The sequence below is a fragment of the Rhincodon typus genome, chromosome 4 (assembly GCF_021869965.1).
Source record: "Rhincodon typus isolate 14 chromosome 4, sRhiTyp1.1, whole genome shotgun sequence".
NCBI classification, from domain to species: Eukaryota; Metazoa; Chordata; class Chondrichthyes; order Orectolobiformes; family Rhincodontidae; genus Rhincodon; species Rhincodon typus.
This window is the reverse complement of record NC_063335.1, coordinates 26,668,490-26,680,481: the sequence shown is the minus strand read 5'-3', so window position 1 is coordinate 26,680,481 and position 11,992 is coordinate 26,668,490. Positions and strand designations below refer to the sequence as shown.

General features: G+C 40.0%; 1 protein-coding gene across 1 annotated transcript in view; it reads right to left on the bottom strand.

The window, feature by feature from the left end:
• Window positions 1-11,992, bottom strand: part of lactb2 (lactamase, beta 2) — a 32,541-nt gene that overhangs the window by 2,677 nt on the left and 17,872 nt on the right. Inside the window, exons 4-5 of the mRNA XM_048595677.1 lie at window positions 7,406-7,584; window positions 926-1,074 (exon numbers count right to left, since the gene is read on the bottom strand). Coding sequence (XP_048451634.1) covers window positions 926-1,074; window positions 7,406-7,584 — 328 coding nt within the window. The remainder of the gene's footprint in view (window positions 1-925; window positions 1,075-7,405; window positions 7,585-11,992) is intronic.

The window sequence follows — 11,992 nt, the reverse complement described above, 5'->3', positions numbered from 1 at the left end:
AATGGTCTAAGCAATAAAGACAAGCGTATACCTGTCTTTATGTGTGTACTTGTGTTTTATTACTTTTCTTCAGGTTAGTAGTAGGAAGATTAATTTTATTTCATGCAAAAAATTGCTTGTAATTGGCTCTTTAACTTTCAACAAGCAAACTACATTTTAAGTGAAGTGTAATATAGTTGCTGTTGCGAAGAAATAAAAATTCTTGATGCAGCCAAACAAGGGTTTAAGAGAAGAGATGGGGTGTATCCTCTTCTGCTGATCGTAACAAACCGAGAACAATCTGAGAAACTTCTAAATGAGTCTGAAAAATGCAATCATCAGCAAACAGCACCTTTTCTGACCTTATGCTGCAGGTAATGTCATTGATAAAGCAGGTAAATGTGGTTGGACACATTAATGTCCTGTGATTGAGGCGACTATCCTCCAACAACAATCTTTTTTTTGTGCTGGGCATGACACCAGCCACTAGATAGCTTTTTCTCTAATCCCCATTGATTTAACTTTTACTAATGTAGACTCTTCAGTGTTACAATCAGTTGAATATTAACCTTGATATCATGGGTAACTATTCTTATCTCACCTCAACTTGTGGTATTCAGCTCCTGACCTTGTTTGGACCAAGGTTGTAATGAAGTCTATAAATGAGAAAAACTGTGGAACTCTAACTTATCAAGATACTGATAAGTATCATATGATATCAGTTAACAATTTGATCCATTTTGTCATAGAATGGTTGCAGTACAGGAGGCCATTTGGTCTATTGTGACTTTATCAATCAGACAGTAGCAATTCCTGCTTTTTCACCATAACTGCACATTTTTCTGTCGCTGGTGCTTAACCAATTCCCCTTTGAAAGCCAATAATGCACATGAATTAAGAACATCATCCTGCATTTTGTTCAGAAATAAATCAAAATAAGGTTTACCTTATAAACACTTTTAACAAGTTCCGTTGGGCTGAAATGTTGTTCTGAATGCTCCTGAAAAACCTTTAAAATCTGTTGTTCCCTCAAGTTTCTGTGAGCTATGTACTCTTTAATTTTCTCAGATGCACCTTGCACAACTGGGCCATGTCCTGAAATTCAAAAGGAATACACAGAGCAAATGAAAAGGGGTTTTGCATGGCAGCATTCTGTTTGGGCATCCAGAAAACAGGAACACATTTATGAAAGCAAGAATACCGGTGGCTTGGATGACGAGCTCTCTGTATTCAATGATTGAGTTTATTGCTACATCTGGCTAGATATCTTATGGTTGTTTTTGTTCTATACAGATCTGAAAAACATACGAAAACTGAGATGCAAAGCCTGTTGAAAAACAAAACTAACAGTTTGATTGCAAGTGTTCAAATATATTTATGGTATTGTAGAAGGCATATCAGTGAAATTTGCATTTTTTTTGGTTTCTAATTTGCTCTCATTTCTTAGTACTAGCTTTTTGTTCAAGGCTCCAAGTTTATGTTTTAAGGAAATATTCAGCAACTGTACATAGAGAAGCACAGAATGATTACTTGGATCCATGACTGCTAACTATATATACATTTTGTTTAGTATGAATGAAAGGCTTCACCTAGAAATTTATGTACTTGCATTATTTTATTTTTCTCAGCTGATTCTGCATAATTTTAATATGTCACTAGCTATACAGGAACAAGAGGGAGGGAATTGACCCAATGACACTGAAGGAATGCCGATACATTTCCAAGTCAGGATGGTAAGCAGCGTGGAGGGAAATATGCAGGTGGTGTTCCCATGTATTTGCTGCTCTTGTCTTTCCAGATGGAATTGGTCGTGGATTTCGAAGTTTAAGGATGTTTGGTAAATTTCTACAGTGCATCTTGTAGATAGTATACACTGCTGCTATTGAGCATTGGTTGTGGAGGGAGTGGATTTCAAGCCTGTAATTAAGGAGGAAAAAAAATCAATCTTGCCTGCAACTTCAACACTTAGCAGTATACAGACCCAACCTGTCCAAGACCACCAATGAACAACCTAAGGGCCAGCTGGGTAGACAACACCAATGAATGAACACTTCACAGAATGCTGTTCCTTCTCCAATGAACTGAACATCTACTCAAGAAGTTCCCACCTCCCCACAAAACTGTACATGCATATAACTACACCAACACTACTAAGCACCATTTACAAGAACTGCAAGAGGCCCTAACTTCCGCCAGCTCTCTGATCTCCCATTTTTATTCATCTCCATACTTGTGCTGCAGTTGGGCAGGGTTTAAATTAAAATTGCAGGAGGATGCGAATGTATGCAGGGATACAGGACGAAGGGAAACAAGGGCAAAAACAAAAGACAGATTAGGAAATAAGAAAAATGGTAGTCAGATATACAAGGCAAGACTCAAACAGGAACCACATTGTAAAATAATGTGAATGGGACAAAGAATGTTAAAAAGGCAAGCCTTAAGGCCCTGTGTCTTAATGCATGGAACATTAGCAAACAGTAGATAAGTTAGTTGCACAAATAGTTCTAAAAGGGATTATGGAGAGGTGGCTATAGGGTGACAAAGGACAGGAACTGAATATCCAGGGCTAGTCCGTTTTTAGGACGGACAGCCAAAAAGGCAAAGGAGGTGGGGTAGCATTGCTAGTTAAAGATTAATTTCATAACAGTGAGAAAACATATTGGCTCTGGTGAAGTGGAATCTGTAAGGGTGAAGCTTAGGAATATCAAGGGGCAGAAAATGATAATGGGGGCTGTAAACAGACCCTCAAACTGTAGTGGTTATGTTGAGGAAGGTATTAAACAGGATATTAGAAATGCAAGCAATAAAGATAAAGCTGTAAGGGTGAGCAACTTCAATATGCATATAGATTAGGCAAAGCAAATCAGTAACAACACCATAATGGAGGAATTCCTGGAGTGTGTAAGGGATAGTTTTCTATATCAATACATTGAGGAACCAACTAGAGAACAGGCCATCCCAGTCTGGGTACTGTGTAGTGAGAAAGGAATAATTGGCAATCTAGCTAAACAAGGCCCCTTGGGGTAACAGCGACCAGAATATGAATGGATTCTTCATTAAGATGGAGTGTGACATACTTGATTGTGAGACTAGGGTCCTGAATCTAAATGACGGAAACTGCATTAGAATGAGGTGTGAGTTGGCTATGGCAAATTGGAGAACATTAACTAAAGGAATGATGGTGGATAGGCAAATATTTAAAGAGTGCTTGGAGGGACTGCAACAATTATTCATTCGCATCTGGATCAAAAATAAAACTAGAGAGGTGGCCTGGCCATGGCTAACAAGGGAAATTAGGGATAGTATTAGATCTTTAAAGTTTTTGAGAAGATTTGCAGCTCGGTTTGTGGATGAGGTTGTAAACATGCTCGCCAAGCCAGTGGGTTTGATTGCAGACATTTTGTCACCCTGCTAGGTAACAGTGCGCTTCCAGTGAAGTGTTGGTGTTCTGTCCCACTTGTTATTTATGCCTCGGTTTGCTGGGGTGGTTAGCATCACTTCCGGTTCTGTTTTTTCAGTGATTTGTACATCAGGTCCAGGTCAATATGTTTGTTTGAACTCCATCAACAAACACATTGAACTCGAACTGATATACAAACCACTGAAAAACAAAACCAGACAGAACTCCATCAACAAGCATAGAAACAGAGAAAGTTATTAAGGGGAACAGAGAAATAACAGGCTAATTAAATACGTACATTATTAAATACATACTTGTTCTCAAAGTAGGGCTAAAGTCCCAAATAAAATCCCACAAATAAAGTCCCAAAAATGTTGCAGAGCACAGGGACTAGTAAGATGGAGGAAGTGAAGGAAATCCGTATTAGTCCAGAAACAGAACTGTAGAAATTGATGGAATTAAAGGCTAATAAATCCCCAGGTCCTGATAATATACATCCAAGAATAGTTAAGGAAGTGGCCCCAGAAATAGTGCATGCATTGGTCATCATCTTCAAGTTTCTATAGAGTCTGGAACAGTTCCTATGAATTAGAGGGTAGCTAACGTGATCCCACTATTTAAAAAAGCCGGTATAGAGAAAACAGTGAATTATAGACTGGTTATCCTGACAACGGTAATGGGGAAAATGCTAGAGTCCATTATAAAAAGATTTAATGGCAGAACATTCGGAATATGATGACAGGATTGGATAGAGTCCACATGGATTTATGAAAGGGAAATCATGCTTGATAAATCTACTGGAATTTTTCGAGAATGTAACTAGTAGAATTGGTAAGGGAGAACGAGAAGATGTGGTTTGCTTGGACATTCCACAGGCTTTCGATGAGGTTCCACATAAGAGATTAGTAGTTAAAATTAAAGTGCATGGGATTAGGGGTAGTGTACTAACATGGATAGAGAACTGGTTGGCAGACTGGAAACAAACAGTAGGAATAAATGAATCAGAGGTAGTAGGCACTGCAGATGCTGGAGAATCCGAGACAACCTGCACCTTGTAGTAGGAATAAATGGGTCTCTTTTGGAGTGGCAGACAGTGACTAGTGGGGTACAGCAGGGATCGGTGCTTGGACCTCAGCTATTCATGATATGTTGATGATTTCGATGAGGGAACTAAATGTAATTGCTTCAACTTTTCAGATGACACAAAGTGATGTGGGAGGTTGAAATGTGAGGAGGATGCAGAAATGCTTCAGTGCGATTGCAGCAAGTTGAGTCAGTGGGTAACTACCTGGCAGTTGAAGTATAACATGGATAAATGAGGTTATCCACTTTAGTAACAAAAACAGGAAGGCAGATTATTATTTGAATGGTAATAGATTGGGGAACAAAAATTGGAAAAACAAGACGTAGGTCAATGAAAGTAACCATGCAGGTGCAGCAGGCAGTGAAGAAGGCAAATAGTATGTTCGTCTTCACAGCAAGAGAATTCGAATACAGGAACAAGGGTAAGATCACACATGGAGTATTATGTTGATCTATGATCTCCTTAACCGAGGAAGAATGTTCTGGGTGTGGAAGGAATACAACAAAGGTTTATCTGTCTGATTCCTGGGATGGGCAGGATTGATGTATGAAGACAGACTGGATCGATTTGGACTATATTGACTGGAGTTTAGGAGGATGAGGAAGAATCTCACGGAAATCTATAAAATTGTAACAGGACTACACAGTGTAAACGATGGAAGGATGCTCCCAATGATCAGGGAGTCCAGAAACAGGAGTCACAGCCTAAGGATACAGGGTAAACAATTTAAGACTGAGATGAGAAAAAATTTCTTCATCCAGCGAGTTACGAGCCTGAGGAATTCTCTGCTACAGAAAGTGGTTGAGGCCAAAACATTGAATGATTTTGAGGAGAAGACATATATAGTTCTTAAGGCTAAAGGGTTCAAAGGGCATGTTGAATGATCAGCCATGATCATACTGAATGGCGGAGCAAGCTCAAAATGTCAAATAGTCTATGCCTGCTCTTATTTTCAATGTTTCCTCCCTCTTCCTGCTTTCTGACCTTCTCTCTTTCCTGTCCTTCTCCAATTTCTTCCTCCCATCTCCATGCTTACTTCATTTTCCCACTCTCAGAGTACATCCTGCATCCTTTATTATTTTCTTCGAATAGTGTTCAACATAGAACAGTCTGGACTTGCCACTTATGTGGTGGTGGGAGGCGTGTTGATCAGTAGAAGATTTCTTTAGCTTTGTGTGGGTTTTCCCAGCTTGAGTGCCAAGTGTCAAAAATATTACTGAGGAGAAATGTGGGACCAACAAGGTGACAGTACCAGTTATTAATATCTAAGGAGATAGTTTGTGGGTTGAATAAAGCACAAGGTTTAAAAGTTACTAGACAATTACCAAGCAATTACCAGAAGCTGGATATAATTGTAGTATTTTACATAAGTGTTTCTTTAATGATCCTGAGTGCCAACTTTTCCATTCCTGGGCAATGAGAAAATTGGAAAAATGAAGACAAAACCCACAAAGTTGTACAGAATAGGAAATAAACTGCTGAGGTAACTGATCAGCATTATGGTTACAATTTATCATTACACCGTTCAATATACCAAACTGAAAACTGTGTTATCTGTTGATTAAAATGATCCCGTAACCCCTACTGAAGCACCACAACTGAAAGGCTACTGAGCCTACTGTATTTATCTGAATTAAAACATTAATGTATGTAATAGATTAGTGAAAGCTTCATGCTAATAATTACTTCATTTATTCATTTCCATTTTGTTTTCGACTTTCTCCTTGTGGTCTCAGCTTTTCCTAGCATTTAATTCCAGCAGGCCACTGGTACTTTGCCCAATTGGCCTGTTCCCTATGATTTGGGAATATTTGTATACACATTCTATTATGTAATGAAAACACAACAGCTAAGCCCATGCCTTATCTTGCCTGACATATAGAAAATGTCCCAAGTAGGTGGAACCGAATGGAGGGTGGGAGAAGGAATCCTTCCTGATTTTTCCTACCTTACTAATCGAGGAGCTCTGAAGCCAATTTCAGCATAGGAAATGCTACTTTGGATTAGATCCATTCAATCAGAAAGAATAGGGCCATGTACTTTCAGTTCCACACTAGGTGATGCAAACCATAAAAATTAGGAGTAGAAAACGGCCAGAAGGACACTCCAGCATACTCTGCCATTCAATGAGATCTTGGCTAATCTGATTACTCCATATTCCGATAATCTTACACCCCTTGCATATCAATATTTCATTTATCTCTGTCTTAAAAATATTCAAGTCTCTGCTCCCACTGCCTTTTGAGGAAAAATTCCAAAGATTCATTATCCTCTGTGATAAAAGAATTCTCCTCATCCCTGTCTTAAATGAGATTATTTTTAAACAGTGATCCGCAGTTTTAGATTCTCTGGTAAGAGGAAACACATATACCATGGTCAAAAGCTCTCAGGATCTTATATGTTTCAGTCAAATTGCCTCTTACTCTTCTAAACCTCAGCAGGTATGAGCCTAGTCGGTCCAACCATTCCTCATCAGCAAACCCACCCATTCTAGGTATCAATCTGATAAACCTTCTCTGAACTGCTTCAAGTACATTTGCATCCTTCCTTAAATAAGGGGACCAATAGTGTAGACAGTCTACCAGAAGTCATCTCACCCATACTGTGCATAACTAAAACATGGTCTCCCTAAGTTTTGTATCTAACTCCCCTTCCAATAAATGATAACACTCCATTAGCTTTCCTAATCCTTGCTGTACCTGCACACTTAACTTTGTGTGATTCATGCATTAGGATACCCAGGTCCCTCTGCATGACAGAGCATTGCAAACACTGGTAATGCATTTATGAACTTTTCACTAGTGCAGCTAGGTTCATTGAGGGAAACTTTTACTGTTAATATATTTTAGAGGAATTATAAACAAATATTTATTTAGTAGTGTATCACAGTGGAAGTAAAACAATTAACAATAAACGAAAGAACTTAAGAATCATCTACTTACCTGGATATATTATGTCAGCATTTATATTCAAGAGCTTTTCCAAAGACAACATATAAGTGTACAAGTCTTCAAACACTGCTGTACCCTCTCCCAGAATACAGTCTCCAGAAAATATGGCATTTTCCTCTTGCAGTAATAATGCCATGTGATCAGAGGTATGTCCTGGTGTGTAAATAACCCTGGCAATAAAAGTAAGAACGCAATTCAGTCTTTGATACTAAAGAGAGTTTCATACACACTACTGTACAGAACAAAAACAAAGTTGCTGAAAAAGCATCTGTGAAGAAAAAGATCAGAGTTAACATTTTGGGTCCAGTAACCCTTCCTCAGAAGTGGACACTGGCTCATAACAGATAATTCACAGATGAATAGCTACAAGACAGCAACAGATTTGAAGAGACACCAACGACAATGATGTATACTTATGCTGTACCTTTCAACATAATTAGAAATCTCAAAGCAATGTACTGGAACATAACAAAACAAAATACGACAAAATAGAGATGTTAGTTCAGATGACCAAAAGACTAGTCAGAGACACTGTTGTATCAATCAGTTGTATGAAGCCGGTTAGAATACCTGGCATTTGCCAAGGCACTGGAAAAGACAATGGCAAAAACAGCCCTACAAAATCCTCCTTACAAACGTCTGGGGGTTAGTGCCAGAATTGGGACAGCTGTCTCACAGACTAATCAAGCAACAGGCTGGCATAGTCATAGTCACAAAATCATACCTAACAATGTCCCAGACACCATCATCACCATCCCTGGATGTGTCCTGTCCCACGACAGGACAGAACATTGTATACCACTGCCACCACCTCTGCTGGGTCTGTCCTTTCATGGGACAGAGCCAGCAGAGGTGGTGGCACCGTGGTTTACAATTTGGAGGGAGTTGCCCTGGGAGTCCTCAGCATTAACTCCGGACCTCATGAAGTCTCATGGCTTCAGGTTAAACATGGGCAAGGAAATCTCCTGCTGATTACCATGCACCGTCTTCCCTCAGTTGATGAATCAGTACTCCTCCATGTTCAACAACACTTGAAGGAAGCACTGAGGTGGCAAGGTTGCAAAATGTACTCTGGGTGGGGGATTTCAATGTCCAGCAACAAGGGTGACTCAGCAGCAGCACTACTGATTGAGCTGCTTGGGTCCTAAAGGACACACCTGTTAGACTGGGTCTGCAGCAGATGGTGAAAGAACCAATATGAAGAAAAAACATTCTTGACCCCATCCTCATCAATCCGCCTGCCGCAGATGCATCTGTCCATGGCAGTAATGGTAAGAGTAACTACCACAGTCTTTGTGGAGACAAAGTCCCAACTTCATGTTGAGAATAACCTCCATCGTGTTGTGTGGCACTATCACTGTACTAAATTGACAGATTTCAAACAGGTCTAGCAACTCAAGACTGGGCATCCATGAGGCACCAATGGCCATCAACAGCAGGAGAATTGTACTCCAGCACAATCTGCAATCTCATGGCCTTGCATATTCCCCACACAACAATTCTCATTAAGCTTGGGGATCAACCCTGGTTCAGTGCAGGAGGACAGCATGCCAGGAGCAGCACCAAGGATACCTAAAAATGAGTTGTCAACCCATTAAAGCTACCAAACAGCATAACAACAAGTGATAGACAGAGCTAAGCAATCCCACCACCATCTCCACAACCAACCAGTCCAAGCCACGATTGACTGGATGTCACACACCTTACATGACAAAACATTTGAACTGGAAACAGTAAATTTCTGCCCTCTGTCTCTTACCTTTCTTTTGTATCAAGCTTTACTAATCCTAATCCTACATATCAAATTTCGAAGTGATCTAATACTAACTGTGCATCAATACCCAAGTGAAACATTACTACGAGTAGAATTAGTGGGATGAATTTCAGATCAGAGTTTTTTTCCCCATTAGGTCAGTGATTTCCATATATGCTCTCCCTGGCTCCGTATCGGAATTCAGGAAACTGCAGCTTCCTGTCCCTTTGAATGCTCTGCCACGCACAGTTCTCTATCAGGGAGCAGAAATTCAAAATTGGCCAATCTGTTCAAGATGGAGGTGTACAACTAAAATCCACAAGTTTGAAAAAATTGCTGTAAATTACAACAAAATGCCTTCCAAATTCCAGATTATCTTGATTAGCATAGCACAAAAAGTTTCACAAAATATAGGTATTCAACAATCCAACCCAAAGCTTTTGCTTTTTCTATCTTCAATGAGAATCATTCAATGCGCACATTCTATTCTATTACACTAATTAATTTCTGTACCAATCTGCATTCCCTGCCATTTACACACATTAAAATCCAATCGAGATTCATCCGATCTCTTTAAACACCATATTACATTCTTCTAGTTGACTTGTTTGGTGGCATTACCTAATTTTATACTACTGAAACATAACTGGTGCTGCTTATTGAGTAGAAAAAGAACACTATTAAATACCCAGGAAACTTCACTAGATCCAGTTGTTCCTGACAACAATCCCTTTATTTCCACATCTGCTTTTCATAGACAAGACTATTTGCAATCCAAGCAGAAAACTGTTATTCATTCAGTAAGCTTTGATTTTCTCCAAAGGTCTGACTGCTGACTTTCGCCAAATGTCTACTGAAAATCCAGTAAATTATATCTATTAGATTAAGAGTTTTCAGGACATTGGTAATGTACATTACTGCATCTACAATGATGTTAGCACATTATGGTAACAACATTTTGGATAAATATGGACAGTGACAGTTGACACACTCAAATGTTATCTCTACCACTGACAGACTGACCAATGTGTAACTCCACAATTACTTGAATTGTATTTCATATTTCTACTGAGACCTGAACACTATCTTCAACTTCACCTACAGTAAGGAATGTGGTAAGGTAGATAAGATCAAGTGATTTCTGGAAGAAGGTGGGTTAGAGATTCTGTGTCAGACATTATCTTGATGGGATGCAGTCTCCCTCCTTCCCTTTTTCTAGCAGACTGCCCTTTCTTTGTATTTTTGGTCCTAGCTTCAGACTTGACTTGGCTTTCAATGCCTTCAAATATGACGTTGCAGGTGTTTCTCCCTTTCTGTGTTGGATATCCTTCTTCTCAGATCTTATAATCACAGAAACACCAAACTGTTATGGCGCAGGAGGCCATTCGGTTCATCATGCCTGCATAGACTCTTCAAACGAGTATCATTACCCAGTGCCAATCTCTTGCTTTTGCCCCAAACCTTTGTGCATTAGTTCTATCCAAATAATTAGCCCTCTTGAATGTCTCAATTCAACCTGCCTCCACCATATTTCCATTATTGAACTACTTGTTGAGTGAAAACAATTTCTCTCAAATGACCCTTGCCTCATTTACAGAACATGTTAAGTCTATGCCTTCTAGTTCTTGTTCCTTTTTCAAGCAGGAACAGCTTCTCCCTATCGACTCTATCCACCCCACTCATGATTTTGAAAACCTCCATTAAATCTTCTTTCAATTTTCCTTTATCCAAGGAGAACAGTCCCCACTTCTTCAATCTATTCTCATAACTGAAAGTTCTCATTCCTGGAACTAGGTCTTAAAATGACTTTTGATGCTTCATTTTTCAGTCCTGAATAGTGTCATGGGATAACAAGGTGTAGAGCTGGATGAACACAGCAGGCCAAGCAGCATCAGAGGAGCAGGAAGGCTGACGTTTCGGGCCTAGAACCAAGAACTGAGCCAAGTTAACTACCAAACTCGCAATTTAGGATCGGCTATCTCAGAGGTAGCCTCTCATCACTGCAGTTAGTGCTTCAAATAAAAAAGGTTTGCACTTAACTAAGTTAGAAGACACACGACACCTGGTCACAGTCCAAATAGGTTTATTTGAAATCACAAACTTTCGGAGCATTTCAAGAGATCTGTAGCATGAAGGGTTAATAGCAGGTATGCGAATTACAAGAACACATAAACTGTGATGTTAGATCAGCTGGCACCTGAGGGAATGAAGTTTCTACAGGATTGTTGTTGAAATGCATCCCTGTAAATACTGTTCATTGATTGCTTTGGTCTAGCCTCTACCCCTCATCTGTCAGAAACACCCAGAACCCAAGTTCAGGAATAATATCCTTCAGTTCCTTTCTCTTTATGGGTTTCTCTATTTCCTCTTAAATGCATCCATTCTATTTTCAGAGAAAGGGCTTGTAGTTTTGGACGAGGCCGGGATTATTATTTTTGCCATCAGATCAGCGTGTCTCTCTTCACACCACACACACACAGCTCTCTGCCTCTCTCTCTCCAGCAGGTGTGGGTCACTGATGAAAAACACAATCTGTCAACTCAATGCCCTAGTGGGTACTGCCCACCTGTTTACCCGTTTCTCTCTTGCCACATGTCTGCTGGCAAGAGTTTGACAAGCCAGCTTTCACAATCTGCCACTGACCCTTTCCTCCCCTCCCTTCTGCCCTCCCCCCAATCCGCACCCCCTCAACCTCCACCCCACCCTGCTACCTGTCCATCTGTGCAAACCAGGCCCGTGTGTGTATGCTGGAGCCTCAGAGTCAAGGACACTAGTCAGTCACAGAGTCATAGAGCTGTACAGCACGGAAACAGATCCTTCGGTCC